This window comes from Vanessa atalanta, chromosome 1 (genome assembly GCF_905147765.1).
Source record: "Vanessa atalanta chromosome 1, ilVanAtal1.2, whole genome shotgun sequence".
NCBI classification, from domain to species: domain Eukaryota; kingdom Metazoa; phylum Arthropoda; class Insecta; order Lepidoptera; family Nymphalidae; genus Vanessa; species Vanessa atalanta.
In genome coordinates, this window is record NC_061871.1 from 549,737 (window position 1) to 575,054 (window position 25,318).

Sequence of the window (25,318 nt, forward strand, 5' to 3'; positions counted from 1 at the left end):
TAGTTGACTGCACACCTTGGGAATGAAATGATCGCCTCCAGGCTCTTTCAAATAACTAAAATATAATTATTATTGTACATGCAAAATGGAAAAACAAAAAAAAAACTATCCCGTTGAGTTTCTTTCGCCGGTTCTTTTCAGGTCCCAAATGTTAAATTCCGAACCGGTGGTAGATTTTTGACAATTAATAAGCAAGTGTAAACACTTCTATATTGAATAAAGATTTTTGACTTTGACTTTGACTTTGTTTTTGGCTAGACTAACACAAAGTTATAAACAATCAGCAATGTTATTGACTATTAAATCATTTTTTGTCTTTTTCTTTCATATATCACATCACTGATAACTGAAAGAAAGATATATAAATAGATATAATAAATAGATCGGAATCGATGGTCGCTAATCGTGTTTCAAAAATGATGCAATGAATGTTGACCTTGAATTTTAATTTCCAATACATTTAAAGAAATTTATTTGGTGGTAGAGCTTTGTGCAAGCTCGTCTGGGTAGGTACCACCCACTCATCAAATTTTCTACCGCCAAACAGCAGTACTCAGTATTGTTGTGTTCCGGTTCGAAGGGTAGTGAGTCAGTGTAACTAAAGGCACGAGGGACATAACATCTTAGTTCCATGGTTGGTGGCGCATTGGCGATTTAAGGAATGGTTAATATTTCTTACAGCGCCATTGTCTATGGGCGGTGACTACTTACCATTTGCTCGCCCGCCTACCGATACCATAAAAAATAAATAAATACGCTGATCAAATTCTATTGTCACTATACCTTGGCTTTTACATACAATTGATTAGATTATATTAGACGAGAGACATTAACGGGAGTCCATTAACTAACTGTTCGACTAGTGCCGTAAAAGTTCAAGCACCTGTAAACTTCACACTGCTGGGCTAAGCCTTCCTCTTTCTTAGAGACAAGGTTAAAAGTATTTTTTCTCACGACTTCTTTCCTCATTGTACTTGAAATGCATTGCAAAATAAATTAAAAGCATTAGAAAATTCGACCAACTCCGGTTTTTAAACTCACAATCTTTGGTTAGGCTTTACATTTTCCAACCACTGGCGATCTCGGCATCTCATCAAATTATATGAAAAATATTTCCGTTCCTAGTCATGAAGAGACAATATGAACTGTATTAAAAATATTGTATGCTCTTGCAATCAATGTTTTCAAAAACTCTGCGTGGCTTTAGATGGTGCGGGCGTCGCGTGAGTTTGATGTAAATATATTCAAAATCAGAAACTAGTTCTTTACATAAAAGTCGTGTCGTTAGTGAGGAATATTATATATGAACGTCAGTATGTCAGTAGATTATTTATAGCAAAAATATTATATTTTCGTTGCACTTTGTTCTAGTGCTTTGCATCGTGCTAAAAACACGTGTGTATTTTTGAAATTCCACCTTCTACCTGGCGCGACTGTCATGTTCAGGAACTCATTATGACTGTATTCTGTTTAAAAATGGATTCTGTCATGTCTGTTTTAGATTAAAAAATCTCGACACTGTTTGGCCGATTACAACAGAATTTGGAATCGTATAAAACATTTTATCGTATTTTTAAATGAAATCAAAATCATAATATTCTTTATTCAAATAGGTTACTAAAAGCAATTTTATATTGTAATGTTATAGTATTAAATTAAATATCAAGCGACAGAAAAATAGGTAAGTATGTTCATTAAATAAAAATAAATACTATCAGTCGAAGTGCATCACTTTTATCGAGAAATAAGTCTTACGTGTCAGTTTGATTTTAAAATGAGATTTAAATTGATTGAAAAATTAATGGATATTAAGATAACGATTTTATTTAAGATTTTTTTTTTATGAAAATCAAAATAAAAGAAATATATAATATATTCAAACAAACTCTTCTCGGTGGTAGGGTTTTGTGCAAGCCCGCCTGGGTAGGTACCTAGGTTAAACAGCGCGAATTTAATCAGACCAAAGCATTCGTTTGGGTCTCGTATTAGTCCTTCTACCTCACTAGTAAACAGCAGCTACCATCGGCCTCCAAAATAAAATGACTTTGTTACTATATTATGCAAAAAAAATTAATTAGTTCGAATTAATTCGTTTTAAATCCTTCATTGAATGGTGCTGAAAACTTAATGGAGTTAAAGAAAATGAACGATATTGACATTACCCTTCAAAGGTTCGTTTGGGCGAAGTTACTTAACGAGAAACTAGAGCTTTGATAATTAGAGATTTTGGAATAATTAATTACGTCTCAAAACTTGTCAAGTCGTGGTATTTTATAGTTTTGATAATAACATTAACCATATTTTAATAATATCTCGCAATGGCTTATACACGTCCACGTATGTATGTAATGTTTATAGAATTATTTAAATTTGTGGATTATTAATATAGAAAAAAAACAGCCAATCATAAAGTTTTCAAATGTACGAACTAAATCTAACCTCTAAGTCAGAATATATGTATATTTGTTTATGTCTGCTTCACTGCTCGTGCTTCTAGGGCTGCATATCTAGAAGTCTTAGCTATCAGGGACTCCTAACTGATATCCGATCTAGATTCTATATAGATTATTAGCTTTTCTGACAATAATTTAATAGAGTCTTTAATGTAATTTATTTGAAAACAATGGCTTAAGTATTTTTTTTTTTAATTATTGAATGTTTGTATTGCAAGATTATGTTATATAACATAGCACTTATTTATAATCTCAACAAATTTGACAAACTTTGACAAAGTGCAATTTAAACTTAGAAGGCATAATATTAATTATTTTTAAGTGAGCCAATGTAATAAGTGGCTCTTTGGCGATGTCTATGGGCGATGGCCACTTACCATAGGATGGACCTTATGGCCTAACTATTACTTAAAATGGTTAAGTATAATATAGTCAAAATATATAAGATAGGATAAATTATTGTTTCTATAAAAATTAAAACCCGTATTATCTTGAATTATGAAATCATTTCACTAATTACGAATAATGATGAAACTAAAATTATACACCAGAGAGGCCCTAAATTAACATAAATGATATTCGCTGTAAAAGTTGATTTCAGCTCGGGGCTGTTTGTCGGAGCGTAACATAATCTTATTACAGACAAACATTGACTATGTATCGTGCAATTTAACTCAGAAAATTGTTTTTTTTTTTATGTCATGGCCCAGACATCTGAATCAAAATATTTAATAGTACATAATTGTTCCAAGACTCCGGAATTTTATCGGTGTTTTTTAAGAATTTAAATTCAAAGCCGATTTACTTATGCTCCAAATTAAAAAAAAAATATATTCAAGTAGGCTCTTAACAGTACTTTTGAACATGTTACAATGTTAAATTAGATGTAAAATTACCAACGGCTTGGAACTCCTACCAAGGAGAACTGTCAAAAAATTAAGTATTCTTTCACCAATTTACAGAGTATGCCAATCAAATACAATTAAATTTACTACTCAGCGATCTATGCTTTTCGCAATATTTTTCCCATCGATATACCACATTAAGAATCCACGTAACACCTCACTCGAGGCTGACGCTTCGAGCAGGAGACGCTAGGTTAATTAGTTGATGGGATAAATGTAATTTCCTGTACTTCTTTTTTTAATAAGTTTAAGTCATAGAACGTTTTTTTGCACCTCTCGGTCTCGCTCAATTGAACTTAAATCCTACATAGAAATCAACAAATATTACATCCATGCTTGTTTATCATTTCCATAATCTTGTATTGAGTAATGTTTATCAATATTTTTTTTTACATGAGCCTTATATTAAAGCCAATATAAAAATAACTGTGGAATCTTATTACGCAAACGAATACCGTGCATCGGAATACATCCTGTATTACCGTTGCGAAGTTATTCAGGTGTACCGAATTCAATTTTTTTTTTTATTTATATATTTATAACGATATTTACCTATATTGAAGTCATTTTTTTGTCTGTTTTGCGTAATGAGAGAATAGAATATTTAAATTGAATTCGACTTAATAGTTTCACATCTAGTCTCGTCTCGTTCATTAGACATGATATGTTTAACGTAATATGTAACTTATCGAGTGTGTAAATTAGGACATACTCGATTCCTTGTAGTTCTATTATTAATTTATTCGTATGCATTATATGGCTTAAGGATACATTTAGGCTTAATTTTTTTCTGTCATCAACGCGCCTCCAACACGAACGAAGATGTTATATTTCTTATACCTTAATTACACTGGCTTACTTATCTTAAGAGAAACTAGAGGCAAGTAAATGATAATGTTTTACTGAACATTTTTTTAACGTCTGCTATTGTGAAAAAGAGACTAATTGTATGACAAAAGGTATCAGATACATTATAGAATATAACTTTTGTAATTCCTGGTTGTTACTGACAATTTCTTAAAAACGCAAACCTCATCTTTTTTTTTATACTCGTGGTATACCAAAAACCTCGAGAGCTGTACAATCTTATAAGGCTATAAGACACAAGGCTAGACAGAATAAGATAGTAAAATATATATATCAAAATTAAAAGACTCAAATTGAACCCGTAACAATATTCATCCCGTATTCTTTTACCCTTAGGGTTAGTATTCAAATTATATTGGCTCTTAAATGTGGGAAATCTGAGGAAACCAACATAAATAATATAACCAACTTGATACCGTCCTCCTTTTTGTGAAGTCAAACGTTACACACAAAGTATTACTGTTTGGGCGGTAAAACTGTTGAGTGGGTTGTATCAAAGCAGACAAAATTTAGATCTCACTTCTTTTGTCGTTGAAGTCAACAACCAAGGTATATATCATAATATTTAACTTGGCTCTCATTTTTACATTTATGTTTTTGATGGGATAATTATATCTGTAAAGCCCACTATTTTCTTTATCGAAGATGTTTTAATACGTATTGTAATTATCTGTTCCAGTTAAGTCGAAAAGATTGTTGTGCATTACTTATTACTGTGTCTTTCTTTGTCTCAGCTCCTTTTCCTTGTATACAATTAATATTCTTTGTGAGAAAAATTTCGCTGCTTTCTTTAAGATATTCGACTGAATTCCTTTTTGTATTAAATATTTTTTTAAAACATTTAAAGATTGATTTGTCGTAACTGTATCGTGAACGTGAAGAACGGACGGACGTTTCCGTTTCGTCTGATGAAAAATTACTTTGCTGTATGGTTCTTGCAACACGCAATCCTTGAGGTTTTCACCATGTGATTAAATTAAATATTGTAAAACGTTCGTTCCTAATTGTTCTTTATATAATTACCATAAAAAAAGAAAATGTTTATTTAATTGCCTTGAGTGTGCTATAAACTATTTGTCCCTATGAATGGCATAATTAGCTAGGCGACAGATCTTATAGAAGTAGTTGATCGTATATATAACAAATTTTACAGAAAATACTGAGAACAGAAAATAAGTTTACTTAAAAATTTATATTATAGTTAGATTTAAATTAATTAATTCACCTTCACTTTTAGTATAATAGTATAAATGTAAAGTAACTATATGTCTGTTAGCGAAGTCACGGGCGATAACTGGTAATAAAAAAAAATATATTCAGACTTTTGTCCGTGTCGACAACATCCCCAAGAGAGATAATTGCAGATAGTTCTTAGAAAGATTCTTTCGAGAATTTGAATCACTCAAACATAATTAAATGGAAAAAATGGATTAAATGTAAAGCTATAGTATCATGTACCAGTCCGGAATGAAGCTTCTAATGTCTAGAATTTTCCCTCAAATCCCATGGTGTTTGGTTCAATCCCCAGCTAGAGCAGATTAAGAGTTATTGGGTTTTTCTATCGAAAAATTCTCAGTTAAAGCCCAGAGATTGGAAGTGTGTGCACTGCCTTGCCTTGGAAAGCTCTTAAAGCCGTTGGTCTTGCGCCGAAACTCTTTCCGATATTGTCGGATTTACCATCCCTTTAGATTATGAGAGTAGGGTTGCACCCTTGTTTACGCATACGTTTATGTGCTATAACATGTCCTATGTATTTGGCTGGTCTCCCTTGAGTTTGATCGCCGTAGCCTAAATCGATTAGTACGAAATTATCATCACGTAATTTAATCAATGACGCTTAAGACCAGGTCTATCTATTCGTCTAGGACGTTACATAAGAAAATAATATACGTAGCTAAAAGTTTAATGGTTAATATTATATTAGAACACATTTTACTTCGCTGCCACTGCAAATGCTTAATAACTCTACAACCTAAATACCTATACAACAACATTTATATGAGTTTTGATTGTAAAACAGAATTTAAAAAAAGTAGGAACATATTATCTGACGACCTCCGTGGACGAGTAGTGTGTACACCGGTTTTCATGGGTACGCCACTCTGAGGTCCCGGGTTCGATTCCCGGCCGAGTCGATGTAGAAAAAAGTTCATTAGTTTTCTATGTTGTCTTGGGTCTGGGTGTCTGTGGTACCGTCGTTACTTCTGATTTCCATAACACAAGTGCTTTAGCAACTTACATTGGGATCAGAGTAATGTATGTGATGTTGTCCAATATTTATTATTTATTTATTTATTTATTATCATATAAAAATATTCTTTATTCAAATAGACACATTTAAGTCGACATTATTACAGAATTCCATTACAATCCAAGGCTATAAAACCAGCACAAATAATAATTATTATTATTATCATCATTTTTACAATCATTCACAAACAACAAAATCTCACAAGAATAATTTGACTACTTGATTCTCTTTCAGAGAATGTTTTGATATCATTTTAATAATCCTTTGAGCATGTCTTCAGCTGGGTCTCGCTTTAGTGTATGTGGTCGGATGTATGTATGTGGCCTTCAACAAAATATACAACTATTTGCGTTGATAATAAGAGCTCTAGTTTGGGGTTTCGCGTTGTTATGTATTACGAAATATCTAGACTTAATACCTTTGAAAGATTCCTTGGATTAGAGTTTAGAATGTTGAATTTCCAATGAATATGTAATTTATTATGTATGTGGAATATGATATTTAAATTTCAGGTGTATCGATTAATGTATTCAAAATCAAAAATTTATGAATTTAATTTTCGACTTTGCATACATTATTTGAACCACTGCATCAGTTTCTCTTCACGGAAAAAGCAACAAAGCTTTGATAATAATAATAACCGGTAGAATAAATTAAGTGAGTAACTTATATTTAATATTTAATATTATAAACTGACCAATTTAATTTAATTTAATTGACACAATTATCAATAAATTCTCCCTCTCTGACTTAGCACTTAAGTTTGTCAAAAAACAGCTTAACTTTTTACAAATTGTGGAATTCCATTTAAAAGCTAATAATTACAGAATATGAATTTATCATGCTAGAATATTATCTAATGTCAGTACGGAAATCGTTATCGAAAAAAATATCTTCTAATGTTTTGACCTTAAAACAATGGGGGCTTCAGAAATGGCGGATCTAAATTGTCTAGATTATTAACTTCTGAGGCAATTTGCATGCCACTCGATGGGGACATCAGATAAGCAGCTATTCAGTAGGTGCTCTGTTCCCATAACTTAATTCCTGTACATATTTAATAAGAGTAAAACTCATAAAAATACGTAAGTTACAAAAAGGCCGACAAAATGAGTTTTGAATAAAAAAAAAAAACAGCGGAGCCCTTTAATATTCACCATTGGAATGTAATCTGGACGAGAAAGAGTTTTGAAAATAAGATATTCGTAAAGAAGTAATAAGTATCATTATCATTCTCCTGCCCTTATCCCAATTATTACTTGGTGTCGGCGCAGCATGTGTTATTCTCTGTCGGACGACATTTTACAATTAATATTCTTTCTAACCATAACGTCTTTCACACAACACTTTGATCGTCCCCAACTTATATATCCATCCACATCCATGCTCAAGAACTTCCTCACAACATGGTCCTCATTCCTCCGCATAACATGCCCATACCATGAAAGCCGGTTTTCCAAAGAAGTAATAAGTAACAGACTGTAAATGCGACAATGCTGGGCTAAGGTCTCCTCTCCTTTTGGGTCTGGAACTAATGCCACCATACTGCTCCAATGCGGATACAAATGTCGCAGAATTAGACAAATGCAGTTATATTCAGTGATGCTTACTTGGGTTTGAACCTGACATCATCGGTTAAGATGCACGCGTTCTGACCACTAGCTCATTTTGGGATATTCTCATTATCTAAAAATATTATCATGCTATACAATATATATAATACTAGCACAGAGTTTGGTACGATTCGAATCCACAAATCAAGTAAATTATAACATAGTGTTTGAATGTAAAGTAATCATTTATACAATATCTCTAGTTATGTATAAATTTGTAAATGGTAAATTATAAGCTAAAACTAAAAGAATTTATTTTTTGTCACTGTAGTGGTTTGGCAAGAATGGCAAGTCCACGTTACCTCGACACCAGCGGAGGTCGGGGGACCAGCGTTACTGACGTGTACGACGCCGGCCGCGGTCCGGGAACACGCGTCAGTCGCCGCCTGGTATAGAGACGACGCTGTACTATCCGCCGGCGATCATTTTTGTAAGTAATATATTAATTATAATCTATTTACACAGTGAATATTATCAAAATTTTGTTTAATAAGACTTGAGAGATAGAAGGCAATTTTGGTTTTGATTTATTAAAGATTATAATATGTTGATATCTCTTTAAATCATTTCTGTCACGACGACCAATAATCATATATTGCACAAGCGTGTGCTCAAACGCAAGTGCACCCATAGTCAGATGAGATGCTAAACTTGAAAAGAACGCAAAAGCACAGGGTTTAAGGCTTTTCATGCTTTTAGAGACACAGAAGTGGCAACACTCCCACTTTCTTCGCCCCAACTGCTACCGATATTATCGCTACACAAAAGTCCCATACCGCTTTCATGACACGACCTGGAACAGAACCTAAGACCTCCTGTAGTCTCCATAGCTACAAAAATAACGCGATATTGACGATTTGGTCATAGAATAAATGGAGTTGTTAATAACGTATAATTTTTAAGATTATCGTATGCTAAGTAGAAGCATTTATAATGGCCAGTAAAATAAATCTTGAAAGGAGTGGATAAGTTATATATAGGAGATAATAAGCTTTATTTCACTATTCACTATATCTATATTGCTGGTATTTTACTAAAAAGCTGTGTTAAAGTTTCATGGACGAACCACATAGTATTTAAACTATTTTTAGTTCCAACGGAAACTAAATTTGGCAAAATTCCAGCATAACGCAAACCTGACTTCCAGTACGAATTACCTTTATTTGATTAAATTTTCTTCCTAATTCAAACAAATTTCCCCCAGGACTGCTTAATTCAATTTTGAAAATAAACCGAAACGGTGGTTACCTCGTTCGCTTCTTTCTTCTTTCATGATGAACCGTATTTTATATATTGTATACTTACATCTGATGCCGGCTTAAATGTGTACTTTATCTATATGATTTTACTTGGTGGTAGGGCTTTGAGCAAACTTGTCTGGGTACGTACCACCATTCATCAGATATTCTACCGCCAAATAGCAGTACCCAGTAGTATATAATAGTGTTGCGTTTCGGTTGAAGGGTATGTGAACCAGTGTACCTACAGGCCCAAGGTACATAACATCTTAGTTCTCAAGGTTGGTGGCACATTGGCGGTGTAAAGAATCGTTAATATTTCTTACAGCGCCATTGTCTATAGGCGTTGGTGACCACTTATCATCAGGTGGTCCAAAATGAGTGATCCATGCTTTTATATGTGTCTGCATCAGCTATAACATTAAAAATGTCAGCGTATGGACTACGCTGTTCAGGTGCATATTCAGACACGTTTAAGGTCGTGAGTTGTGAATCAAGATTTTCATGACAGCAGAATCGTAGAACATCTTATTAGTGGCTGAAACAAAGCCAATTGCAACAGTTGGTTGGTTTGACTAGTTCAACTGCCTGGAAGTAAAATGTTATTGTTAACATATGTAACTATTCTTACATTTTAGCGGGCCCCACGTTACTGGTGGATGAGGGATGGAAGCTTATTGTAAGGTCTACGCGCGTGGACGACGCTCGGGCGCAGTATTCTTGCTCAGTGCTTGATTCACTAACTGGCGAACGGCGCAGGAGTACACCAATTAGCATAGATGTCGCTCGTAAGTACTACTTTTTTTTATACAAGACAGTTTTTCTTTATAAGGTCTACCATCTGCCTATTTTAAAGAAAAAGTAAGGTAACAGTCTGCGTACTTCCATCTGCTGAGCTCTCCTTTGGAGAGAAGAGGAAGGCTTCGAGTTTATTCCACCACACTGTTCTAATACAGATCGGTAAATATACCTAACTAGCTGTCTGTCCCGACTTTGTACGAGTACCTAATAATCATACAAAGTTACCCCTAATATATATCCCCTTAATGTTGAAATTTCCAAAAATCCTTTTCAGCGAGCGCCTATTTCATGGAACGAGTTGAAGATGCTTGGACATATAATTTCGGAGATCTCATGATGAGAATGAAATTGCGCTTAATGACATAGAATACAATTCTACACATGCAGGTTCTATCCACTGGGCCATCAGTTCATTTTGCTTTTCGTAAATTAAAAATTAGTAAAGTTTTATCGATACTTTAAAATGCTTTGATTTCAATACAAGGCAAATATATTTAATGGATACAAACAGATCGTAATGCCTGGTTGCCAACTTTGTTGAATCATTCGCAACGTATATAAGTAACGTGTTAACTCATTTTTACATGTCAAATACGTGTGAATTCTAAACTTATAAAACATGTCTACCGGAACAATTTTGAATGAAACTTCATATACAATTCTACCATACTTGAGCAGAACAAATCATTTCTAATAAATACTAACCAGGCATTAAAAAACAACTGATCAGATATTGTAAATATTAAAATTTATTAAATAACAATAATTCTTTTTAAGCTTAATAACCTACATTATGTTAATATTTTTTTTGTTTAATACACTTTGAATAACACTTGTTACAAAGCAACAACAACAAATTGATTGTTTTTTATATAAATTTAAGACGTTTTCGTTGTCAACAGCAATGAGCACAACATCGGCTCCTCGAGCAGTCTCGCCGGGCACGTGGGAAGCGAGCGCGAGGCGCGGCGGGGACGCCGTCTTACCCTGTCTAGTGCACGCCAACCCGTTGCCAACGATTACGTGAGTTTAAACATTATACGATACTATATATTATAGTTTTTTTTTACAGCAATTGTAATTCAAGCTATAAACTGAATAAATATAGTTAATACATTATTTAACTTTATTAATAATACTTATTAAAAAAAAATTGAAGTTTTTTTTTATAGAAGATTTTAATAGTACAAAATTGTCCGAAGTTGGTATGTTTGGTAAATAGCGTAAAAATACACATATATATATATATATATATAGACCCGAGGACCAGTACACTTCGAAGAACAGTATACTAGACACAATAGATAAGTAATTGTTCACTCAAAATAGACCAAGCGCGTCGAATATAATATGACATCCTTATTTTGTAAAGTATTTTTAGAAAAGGTGCCTCGAAAAAAGGTTTACTTAACATTAAAAATACATTTTATAAAAATAGTACGTAATTGATATTAAATATAAGAAATCCTTGCAATATTTCTCTTACAGGGATAATGTCGCAAAGGCGGACTCCGGATAGATAATAATTTCTCTCTTTAAGAGAAAAGTCGACTAATCCTTTTCACCAACAACTGTCAAAGACATTGAATATCCCTTTTTATCTTAATATATATTTTTATCAAACTTGGTAGCATTCTCTGGTCCTTTCTTAATACTAAGCAGTAAGTATTAATGGCAACGTAAAATTGTTACTATGTAAGTAACAGGTTGAGGTCACCACTCTTATATTTTTATAAATAAGACCTGTTGTTCTCGTGGAAAAATGATAGTGGATATTATAATTGATTGTGATTAATGAATTAGGTATTCTTAATACAAACTATACATGTTCGTTATTACTAAAAATAAATCTAATTTAAGTGGGTATTACCTTCAGATACCACGTCCGTTAGTTGAAATGTTTTTTTTTAAATTGTAATATAGGTTGGCGGTCGGGCAAATATGCCACCTACTGGTAAGTGGTGACCACTGAATATAGACATAGGATGTATAAGATGCTAAGCCCCCTATACCTGTAGTTACACTGAATTACTCACACGTCAAATAGAAACGCAAAAACACTGAGTATTTGGTACATTATAGGTTAATAGGTAACTATTCAGATGGAACGCACGCAGTAGCTACTTGGTGGTAGGGCTTTGTGCAAGCCCGTCTGAGTAGGTACCAACTCATCAGATATTTTACCGCCAAACAGCAGTACTCAGTATTGTTGTGATCCGGTTTGAAGGGTGAGTGAGCCAATGTAACTACAGGCACAAGGGACGTAACATCTTAGTTCCCAAGGTTGGTGGCACATTGGTGATGTAAGGAATGGTTAATATTTCTTAAAACGCCATTGTCTATGGGCGGTGGTGATCACTCACCATCGGGTGGCCCATTTGCTCGTCCGCCTACCGATATCATAAAAAAAGCCTCACCAATAAGTGTCTAAAAAATCGATTCTCAAGAAAAGTATTAACTTATTTCCAAAGACTGTTATGTAAACTCAAGTGCCGTTTGTTGCAGAAAAACTAATAAGTTCATTCCAATATTTAAAAGGTTTCAATACAAAGCCCTATCGACAAAGCGCTTTGAGCTTTTATTGAAACAATATTCCAAACATATGAACTTGTATATTGGATAAAGTAAAGGTTGCAATTTTCTTGTTGTTAAATAATAATTGAATTCTACTGGTATTGCTATCGCCTCTTCCAAGTTTGCAATCTCTTAGAAGATCATGTTTTATAACTTAAACTTATTCGCTTTGAATGAGCGGCACTTAAGTGTACTTGAACTTATAAAAAGACTTCAAAAATTGTACTATACTCGTATATTTATATATAAATATAGGATTAGGATTAAGCGTACTGTTATGCTTTTTATTTTATAATAAAGTTTAAATATGTTTCACATTATATATAATTCATAAATAATTTTATAGAATGTGTTTTGAAATCTACATAATGAAATTTTGATATATAATGAATATATAACTGGTGACTGTTCTCGATCTGATGATTTCGTATCTCGATCTCGAATCTCGAGACTTACCTTGTGTATTTTAGTCATTTCCACAGTACAATATATTATGGCATTTTACATTGGGGTAATGCGGCCTATGTTAGTAACATTTTTGTATTGCAGAAGATGAAAATTCGTACAATCTATAATTTGTCCCCAAAATGAGTCAGTGTTACCCACATAGATGAACATGTACAAAGCCCTACAACTAAGTGAATTACTAGCTTATAGAATTAGTATAAATACAATGCATTCGTATTTATTTATACGTTTGTTAGGATCAGGTGCAACCTTTGCAGATCAACTTGAAGTCAGTCTCTCTTTTAAAGTGAACATATTGTGAATTAAATATATACGATTTTACAAAGGGATTCCAAAATATTCAAATTAGCAGACGGAATAGCAAAATTGTATACATTGTATATATGGATTGTGTATACGTAATTAATGTACATATATATTTCAACTTATAAATACTAGATGGCGTTATGTCAAATTGTAGACAATTCTAAATCGCGATGGCAAGATTCGCTAATTGTTTGCATATAGCACTTGGGATTTTTTTGAATAAATATGGTTACCAGTAGCACCTAAAAGTTTTATTAGTAAAACATTAGTGTTGTGGAGCATCCTTAGGATCGGCTGAGCTAGTTTTTCAGATTGTATCTTACTTCAATTTAAAAATATATATTTATATTATTAACTTAAGCTTAGGGTAGCTTTAAGATTTAATTAATCAAAAGTGCAAAAGGAAAAAATCACGACATTTTAAAAAAAAAGTATTATTAATAAAATATGTTCAGCTTAAATGAAACACAAAACAATGTTTCTAAAATACAAATTCAAAACTTAAAAGCTTCCCACGGAAGTTCTGCGCGAGACTGCAGCTGAAACAAGCGTTCTGAAATTGTACATCTTATATTTTCTAGGATTTGCGCTCCCAAAACGGAACGTTGATAATATTTCGTTGGCACTCGCTAAGCAAATTAGATTTCGTGTTTACTCGCTTCACTTATTTTAAGAGATTTTCGCATATATTAAACTTAAAATAAAATTAAACACAACCTAATGGACGGTCGTCTCCTGACCAGGACTGCTGGACAAATTAATAATGTAGCAGACTTAGGTTGCAAAAATACGTGAGGAAATATAATTAAAATGTATCCTAAACGTACATAAACGTTGGATAATAATTTATTTATTTATATACTCATATACTAAATATGTACCTACATGTATAAAAAATAAAATTAAAAGTACGCTACTGTACAAAGTATGACTCTACTATGGTAGCAATAATGTTAGCAGAATTACCCCATTTAATCGTAATTCCGTACCTCCGAGCGAAAAATGAACTTCTGAAATTAAAATGATTCACTTAGTTCGTAACTTGGGCTTGTTATTTCGGATATTAAGCTTGTAAAATATGGTTTATATATTTTCCGAGAGACACTCACAACTCGCAAACTCCGAGAAGCTATTGAGGTTTTGTGTCAACATTTTGACAGAAAACCACACTTCAACATCCCCGTACTGGTGATCTGCGGCTTATAAGCTCGTCCCTGACAGGAGAACTAGCTCCGCAGAATACGCGTTTAGAAAAGACAACTAACTGATGTTGATATTGCTCGACTATATTACTTTGGTCATTTTCATAGTATTACGTATTTTGGCATTTTGCTTTGGCGTTTATAGATATTGAAACTGTTTTTATACTGCAAAAAAGATATGTCCGGTCTATATATAATCTTGGAGCTCGGAACTCCCTACGGGATGTTTTTAATAAAGTGGGTATACTTACAGTTATTACTCAATATAAGATTATTTTAAAGATAAAAAACATGGACCTAGTATTTGATGATTTCTAGATAGGATATACATATAAATTTCATTGAAAAGTACAAAGTTTCTTGCCGGTACTTCGCAATAGAATCTGCTTTCTAAATCGGTCGTAGCTTAACATTTAATTTAACACTGTGACATGGTGTTTCAAAAATGGTTTTAGAAGCCTACTTGAATAAAGAATATTTTGAGTTATCTTTAGACATTTAGAATTAAAAATGAATGAGACAGATTATCTTTTAGACAGAGATAAAAAATGATAATTCGATGGAAGGAAAACACTTTATCAAGTCTTGAGTAAGTCACTAGCGGCAATGCTACAATAATAATAATCATACTTAATTGTATACAGAAAAAAATAGTGTAACAAGAAATATAGAGTATCTTATGGATAATATTTCTAAAAGCATTTTCTACCAGATATATAATATATGTACATGAATTTCCTTCACTTTTGGTCACGATATAAATGGAGAACGACTTTACTCATTTAATTCGTCTTGTTTTTAAGTTTTCTTTTACTTTATCAAAGGTTATTACGGAAAGCAAAATTATAAAATAAAAATAACGCAGGAAATTGATTTATGCCGTATTTATTCCAGTTTCAATTAAATATTCCTAGCTGACAAACACTTCGTTTATTACACAGAAAGTACCTGTAGGGACATATCAAGTGTTTTAATAAATACAAAATACATCTCGATATCGCGATTTAATCTAAGCATAGCGCCATCTATGAACACGACTAAGAACTTCTAATATATAAATAGATATAAAGTATAATAAATTTAATGAAATAAAATAATGATTTTATTTTATAAAATTTAAAACAAAAAAAACTTGAGTCTTGTCATTCAACTTAATACATAAAATGCTTAAGGCTTAAGGTTAAAACTCTCGGCGTTCAGTGTGTGTAGCCTTTGCGTAATAGTTATTGCTTTTTTTCTAATATCGAAGCAAGTTCAACGTTACGGCGCCCTTGGGCGGTATTCCTTGGGCCTTAATGCATTGGCTCACCTCGGTAACTACACACTAAGAGTTAATAGCCTCAATAGTCATACAAATAACAATATAACGAAAATGTTTCGTAAAATCTTTACTTACATTCACACTTGTACAGTAAATATAGTAAAATTATATTTATTTGTACAGGAAATAGCAACGGGCAAGTAACTATCCTTAGATGCTATTTTTAATTCTCAAATGTAAAATTAATAATAATATAGACAGTTCTAGACACACATCGACTAACTTACACACAGCCACACATAACACACACTAACGCTCAATCATAAATTTTACACACTAGTGCAGATACAAAACACACGCAAGCATACACACTTCTACGCGCACACAATACACATCTACACACAAACAACAAAGAGTGGAACTCAAAGCGTTCGTGAATGATTTGTAACAATTCAGTTCCGAAAAATCGTACAAAATATCGCAAAAAAAAAAAACAGTACAATAAGTTCACTTGTGAACTTTGAAACGTTTCATTATTATACTATAGCTTAGTGTATTCGCTTCAGAAAAAATATATTTCTCGTCGCACTGTGTATAAACGTTAATAAAACTGTAATATATTCTTCGTAATGATGTCTGCGATAGTTGGAGACAAATCGAGGCACATCCCAGGCCACTCGTAAATGTAACGCGCTTATTGCATCAAACTAATTCTAAACGTTCCTAACGGACTGGACTGGAAGTATGCTTGTCTACAAGGGAATATAAAAATTATTTTAATTTAATTAAGTTATTTAGTAATTGTTATAAACAGTAAAATAACTTATTTTAAAATACAAGGAAGTCAATAGTTGTTAGAATCAATAATGATTATAACATTTAAATGGAAGAATAAAAGAGTCCCCTCTCCTCATAAATAGAAAGTTTGTACGTCCACTCATTGAAATTCGCTCTTCAGTTTGAAGGTCATGGAAGTTATCTCTTTTTTATTTGATTGTTATAGGTAGGCGGACTAGCAAAGAGGTTATTCGATAAGAACGTCCCATAGAAATATTAACCGTCCTTACATCGCCAATAAAGCCAATAAAGCCTGTAATTGACCTGGCTAACCCTCACCTCATTAACCTTTCAAAGTGTAATACACCCATACTAAAGAGGAATACAGATGAGGGTTTTTTTTTCAGCTCGAGCAAGAGATAATCTTTAAACATACAAAGGCTTAAATCATCAGTCTGAGGGAATATCTGTTCCAGTTGATACGTACTTGGTCTGTTATAGTTATGTTTAGTTCATTTTGGTTCTTACATTGCTTTGCTTTGTTATTTTTTTTTTGTTTTGTTCAAGCGGAATAAATATTTATTTTATTTCTTTATTTTTTCTTTACAGGTTATCTTAGTTTATTAGGGTTATATTTCCTAGATGGATCACATCGCACATATTAGTAATTCTTACTTAAGATTATACAGGCGAAAGAATGGGTGTTTGTTACTTTTTCACGCAACAACTGCTGTATGGGTTTTAATTAAACTTTACAATAACATAGCTTAAACATCAGAATATATAGGCTATAATTTATAAAGATATTTTGTGAATATTACCTCACAACCAAGCCAAGCCAAGCCGGATGATAAAATTAGTTATGTATAAAATATCATTGAACTTTGAGCATAGCAATAATTTACACGAGAACGCTTACTCGACTTTTATATTCTGAAGTTAAAGAGCGACACAAAATGTTAATCCAGGATAAGATATGACCGAGACCACAGCAAGATTTACGGCACTATCAAATCGGAATCAAAGATTAAAATGATAATAAATAATGCGTTTCCTACCAAATTTTGGCCAATATGATCAGTGGACCAAACTACACAGGAGATTGTATAAACAGATAAACTTTGTTTATTAAACAAATTATAAATATAGAATATTATACTTTACGAAATAACTTCGTACAATTCAATTATAATAAGGTCGGTGTAGTACTGTACTCCTAGCTGGTATGAACTAATTATTAATGACTTATAATCCCGTTTCCTGTTTGGATTAATACATATCTATAAGCAGGTGTGTGTGCACACACATATATATGTATGTACATACAGATACTTTGAATAAAAGATCTTTATTTAATTAGTTCCATAATCCGAGGAAACAGAAGAGACGAGGCACTAGATTTAAAATACCATTTTTTTTTTCATCATAAGTTAAAACAAATTACTACTAACAGTCGTACAAACTAAACTACATCAACGAAGCAGATTAATAGCAGCTTAAAATAATATACACAGACACGTCCCGTTATTACTTTGTTATGTGTACGGATTATCTAAATAATGTATTATATGAACCCACACACGAACATCACACAACCACAGAATTAACAATGGTGTATGAATTAGTGAAGAGATTCCTATCTCTGTTACAATAATCCGGTCATAACTCGCTCTGCCGGATATTTCGTGTAATTTATACACTCGAATATTTCGGTGGATATTTTTCACTGTGACTCGTCATCCACTTGGAAACAGGAACGTAACAAATTGCGTCGTGTTTCTGTGTACACGCCCGGACAAATATTCTATACGTGTAATTAATACTATCATAATTTTTGTGATAGATTTTAAAATTTGAGAATTAATATAAATGTCATTAGCTGTATCTGGGAAATTAAATTTTTATTAATTAGTATGTTTAATAGCATTAATTAAAAAAAATGTAACGGATAACACATTTAACCAGTGTTGGTGGTAGAACTTTGTACTTCACTTGGACGGGTACCGCCCACTGTTCATTTGTTCTACCGTAAACAACACTTCTTTACTTGTTGTGTTTTGGTTTGAATGTTTGCGTAGATTAACAATATTTACTTCAACGCTGTTACTAACACTTTGTTTTATTCGTCCAAAAAAATACACAAATTTAAGTATCAGTAAATATGATACGTCGGTTTTTGTTTTAGTTATAATTATTTTTACCTAAGTTGAGTGTTGAAAAGTTTTTTTAAAACATACAATATTCGGGTTGTAAGTAAAATAGTGTGAAATGGATAATTTCTATTCACTTTAAAATTTATATATCAAATACTTTATTACAGAACCTATGTATGCACTCGTATACTAAATATGATAAAAGCAGGCTTGAGCTTTCTGTAACAGCCACCTTTAGAAAAAGCTGGAAAAAACATAAAATATGGAAAAATATACATAAATAAACGGGATATCTTTATACATATACTTTATTCAAGTAAAGACAGAAAAGTAGTACTAAGTTACATAATATTAATTGGTATACAAGCTAGACATCCTTTTACTACGCTGAACTAAACTTCATTGTTTTATTTCTTTCTAGCGAAACCTATAAACTTGAAAAAAGAGTCAATATAACTAGCACGATGTGTACCCTTAATTGCGCGTCAGGTGTACACGATGTAGCAAAAACATGGAAACTCGAGCGAGACAAATGAGCGACGTGTACAGTCGCCGGGGTTTTTGTCACGCTCCCTAGCTCTCATTAACCCCTACCGGGTAACCCCGATCTAGCGACACAATGGTAAAATACGCTAGAAAAAATGCAAGGTCTAATTGCTTGTCTATATGTAGAACGTTTACGTTACTATACTATAAGAATTACAACTTGCATTATGGTATCGCTAAGGGAATCCTCGTATCTGACTTATTAACAAAAAAAATTAGAAGCAGTTCAGTCTTTTACTTTAACATTTATTTATATTTGTAAAGTAGCTTGTGCTGACGGACATCAACGCACAGCCACTTTGGTGTATTTTATAACGAGAGTATCTGGTACATAATATTTTTTTAATTAGGAAGGTAATTATTATTTTTAGTATTTTTTTTATTAGTATTTTTTTTATTCTATTAATAAATTTCAAAATATTTGTCAAATATGCGTCAAAATATTTGTAAAATATTTATCAAAATGTCAAATATTTTTTTAATACAAAAATGATGTTTTTTTTTTTTAATTCATTGATAAACTCATTAAAACAAACAAACTTCATGTTATTATATTAGCACGATAAAATCTGAATTATTATTTTTTTTAGCAATTTTTTAGCAAATTTAATAGCAATCAGTCACGCCGTATAACGTCCTATACTATAATAAAATCATAGCCTCGATATATCATAATATATAAAATGTATAAACCGTGATCATAAGTCCTAAATTAAAGAAGTCTTTATTTTATTAAGTAAGTACTTAATTATTTCATTGTTGATAAAATATATCATATACCTTCCCAGATGGGTCTCCACTAAGCCCTGCCATCAAGTAAATGATAATAATATATTCTAGGTTCGCCTACGATTTCTCAATCTGACGCCTTGACCCCCGCCCGTCTGGTCTCCACCACCCGTACACGAACGACAAGGGAGACATATATTAAAGTTTAAATTACTTTATTTATTTAAATATTTCATATTTGTTAGTTGCTGTTATGTCTATTATCGGATGCAAAATTGAAAACAAATATTTACTAATATAATAAAAGGAAGTTTATTTATTTTAATGAGTTTATCAATGAATTAAAAAAACATAATTCGCGGCTTCCATTTTCAAGCTTAATTTTAATATTTTATTAATTTCGGCAAATTAATTTTCAATTTCATCGCGAAGTCACTAGTGATACGTACCGATTGGGGGTGTATATTATGCTACGATACATAAATCTTTTATTGGAGTGTTCTGGTGAGAACCGTTAAGGCCTTAGTGCTCACGATTTACGATGCAGGAAATAGTTGCACATTTTATCGACTGCTTTCAAAAATAAATTAAAAAATAAACAGTTCGGTCAAGAATAGTGCCTCTTCGTTAAATTATCGTGTACAATTGTAATCTAATTTATATTTTTATGCTTGTAGAAACAACATAAAAACTCTCACCATCTCTCTGCTTTTGCAAACTGCTGTCTTTAATCTTACATTGGTGATCTCACACACACTAATACACTTTGTAAGCACGAGTATCACTCACACCAATACGTTGATAATCTAAATCTGTATAATAATAATTATATGAAATAACATCTCCTGACTGACTGATTCATCATCGCCGAGCGTAAACTATTAAAGTTAGGGTTATATAAAATTAGGGATTTATTAGGAACATTAATTGATGACAATTCGCTTTACATTTATTCCTGTCATAATTTAGCTGTCAGCCATATCTTAATATTACCTTGAGATGTTATTCCTTGTAAAAGAATCCTTAAACATTTCTCACATAAAACATTTCCTTACCATTTAAATTTAGAAGATTAACAAAAATTTAAGTACGAAATAAGACTGTATGGTATATACCATATGCATATGCATATATATGCATCAACACATAAATATAATCTCTTCTTTAGTCATAGAAAAATGAAAAATGTTTTTTTAGAATATTAATTACTATTTTTTTATCAAGAATAAGGATAACATAAATTGGCCTGTCTGAACGCAGGCTTACCTTCGCTTATAAAACAGTAAAAAATTACGACAAATAACCAACTTTGTATTTATTATCCATTAGTCAAAGTCACTTATCGCTCCCTACACGTTTCGTTCGTCAATACAATTGCGAGTATATCTGCACAGTCCACGTAAATAACGCTTATTGTAGTTACCTACTGTTTTTCATTGGAACAACCGCATCATTTTTATCTTACAATTTTCCTTACTTTCCACAAGTCATTTAACACCACTTGAGGAAAAATTAGGGCCTTAGACGCGATTTCGTATTAATTTGAAGACATTGAAGAGGCTTTTTAAACATTTAACATTTTTGGTATAAAATTTATATTGACAACATATAACATATAACAAAATATAAATTATCAACACCGATTCGGAATGTAAATCACGACGATATTAAAAAACGTGGAGTTAATACTTGTTGACTTCCAGGGAGGATATAATATTACATACATATATAATTGTATTTAACTAACATGACTGTATTTTTAAATTTTGAAAAAGAGTAACTACAGAGTTTCTTGCCGATTCATCTCGGTAGATTCTCGGTAGGTTTTTGGCGGTGGAATATCTGATGAGTGAGTGGTACCTACCCAGAAGGGCTTGCACAAAACCCTACAACCAAGTAAAGTAATAATTATGACTTACGTACTTTTACGTACCAATTACTAAACAAACTTTTTTATGATACCAGGATGATATAAAGCATTAACATGACAACCATATCTAACAAAAATCTAAATTATTCATACCATAACATAAAATATTGTGATAATAATGTATCTAACGTCGTGATATTACAAGCATAAATAAAACAAATGCGAATCTTTATAGGTTCCGTATATAGGCCAGAACAAAGGCTTATAAAGAGATGCCATCAGAGTCTGCATTATAAGATAGTATTTTATAGCTATTAAGGAAAAGTTATGGAAATAGCGAACTTTTCATGCAGCCATTTTTCATTCAGAGCAGTCGTAGCCCGGTTTATATGATGTTTAAAAAACAAAGCAGTTACTTAGTGCCGCGAATGCAATCTTGTAAGCTTTGTCGAGAGGAAATACAATATTCGTTTTCGTTTTTTGAAAATCGAAAGTCATTCGGTAATGATTAATTGTAATTTTAATAATACATTTTTTTTACGTTATGTATGGACCATAAAACTAATAAAAAACTAACTTAAAACTTAAAAGTGATTGCTTCTTCCGCTTGTCCTTTGTCGCTTATGCTTTGTCACTTCTTAGCTGGTCCAAGAAAATATGAGTGCAACTAAGTAGGTACACCTATATTTACGTGCACATCTTTTCTTGGAAATGGTCACCACGGCTATACTAAACACTCTTAGATTGTGCTGTAAGAACTCAAAATTGGATGTGCTTTTTTTTATATAAATATTGGACAACATCACATACATTACTCTGATCCCAATGTAAGTAGCTAGCATAGCACTTGTGTTATGAAAATCAGAAGTAACGACGGTACCACATACACCCAGATCCAAGACAACATAGAAGTAATGAAATTTTTCTACGTCGTCTCGGCCGGGAATCGAACCCGGGACCAAGGAGTGGCGTACCCATGAAAACCGGTGTATACACGACTCGACCACAGAGTCATCAGAGAGATTTATATGACATTAATACAATACAGGACAAAATATGGCGAATGATGTGGCAGCAGCGCGCGTCCCCCACTCGCCAGTTAGCTGGGTGATATAATTACCAGGAACAGAGTTATTGCGGCAAAGGTAGCTCGTCTCATTACCCCGCCACTCTAATTTGCTTTCATCTGAAGGCCTTTCGTCTCGACGGTTACGTTGCGAGTTTTCAAGTTGATTTTTTTCCTTGCCCGGGTCGCTCGGGAATTTTTTTTTGTCTACGTAAGCTTTGTTAAATTTGATAGTGGAAATTTTATTATTACCAAATTTCTATACCTGAACGAAAGTAACATGTGCTAACTGTATTTTGTCATGGAAATGCATAAGTTCCGTTAGATATATTTTCAGTCTGGATAGCTAAAATAATTTTTGAAGAATTTCAATCGACTGACGTCACGATTCACAGAATAACACTATCAAGAAATTTAATCTGACAACATATATTATTAAACGTCCAACTTTGAGATTCTGAGATGCAACTGATAATTTTTGGAAGGAAAAACTCGATAACTTTTTATTGGTCTAACTACTCATTAGACCATCGACGCAAACTATTTACGAATATTATTCAAACTCTTGCTTCATACCTAACTTTCATAATCCGCAACTAAAACTTCTAATTATAAATTTCGCCATCGCTCCGTCCCTCGATACCTATCAGTCGGAGTTCCAATTACACATTACTTTTCTTCCTAATCGGTTTTGTGGCTAAATTGCTCTAATCAATACTAAATTTGAGGCATTCCTCAAAACACAGCAATTTTTTTAGAAAGAATAACAGTCATACCCATTTTCACCTCCACTGTTATCTCCATAAGTAAACATTGTTTTGGTATAGATAACAATCAAACCTGCGACTTTACGAACAAGAGTTATTAAATTAAATAATAAACAACTACATCTCCTGCAGAAACTCGACGTAAAATGTAAAACTCGACGGCGTAAATCTTCAGATATCATACAAAAATATATATAGGTATATATACAAATTATTATATAATATTAATAGATAGTCGATATGGCCACTAGGCCATAGGCTAGGTTCTAACCTAGTGGTTAGAACGCGTGCACCTTAACCGATGACTTCGGGTTCAAGCCCAGGCGAGCACCACTGAATTTTCATGTGCTCATTCGTTTTTATAATTCATCTCGTACTCGGCGGTGAAGGAAAATATCGTGAGGAAACCTGCATGTGTCTAATTTCAACAAATCATAAATTCTACCAAATGTGTATTTCACCAAACCGCATTGGAGCAGCGTGGTGGAATATGCTCCAAACCTTCTCCTCAAAGGGAGAGGAGGCCTTAGCCCAGCAATAGGAACCTTACAGGCTATCAATGTATTAATGTAATATACGAATTTACTAATTGTGGTTATACATTAATAGATACACATATTTAAAGCATATATAACCTACGACTTTTACTTTTCTCAGTGACCGTATGTAGGAGGCAGATATATTTATTTAATAAAATATTGGATTCCGTTAAATAATAAGAATAACTGTAATGATTATATAGTTGTAAAAGTTTTGATAAATAAATTATTAAATATCAAATTATTTTTGTATAATGAAGAGGCTGTGAATTTACACAAGGTCGCGTCGAACATGATTAATTTATATAACCGAGAGAACAGCTTCTACAGTATCATTTTTCAATTAAAAATTTAGAACATCGAGAGTAATTAATATTCGATGTTATTAAACTTCTTCATTAATTATATTAGTAATAGACAGAATAAATTATCTGTTCATTATTTTTTTTTATATACTTTTATAATTATGTATAAAAATATTTGACTCTAAGTTGACTTTCTGCAGACATATATACGAGGTAATTTGACCACCTCAATACAATGCTTTGCTGTACTGATGCTGATGCTTTCGACGCCGTACTACCGTGTAATTTCAATTATTATCATTATCTGTTTAGTTCTGTAGTGTGTGACAATACAAATTGTATGCATTCATTGATTGTCAACTAAGACAATGAAATGAGGGATACAGTCCAGCAATGTACGAGCCGTGATTCAATGTAACTGAATTATAACGATAATTTGAAATTATGGTATATTAAATAAAAATTTTGTTTAACATTCTATTTTTTTAGATCGTAGGTTGTCCAAGAAAACACGGCTGAATTTATATGCCTACTTTGTGTATAAATAAAATCATTAATGGGGTATATTATGCAATCGTTGTAATAAAAAAAATTAGAAGGCGAGTATTAAATACTCTCTTATTATAT

General features: G+C 32.4%; 1 protein-coding gene across 1 annotated transcript in view; it reads left to right on the forward strand.

Moving 5' to 3' along the window:
* Positions 1-25,318, forward strand: part of LOC125066862 (Down syndrome cell adhesion molecule-like protein Dscam2) — a 196,075-nt gene that overhangs the window by 123,104 nt on the left and 47,653 nt on the right. The window contains 3 exon segments of the mRNA XM_047675163.1: positions 8,361-8,519; positions 9,966-10,115; positions 11,031-11,151. Of these exon segments, the coding sequence (XP_047531119.1) occupies positions 8,361-8,519; positions 9,966-10,115; positions 11,031-11,151 (430 nt within the window).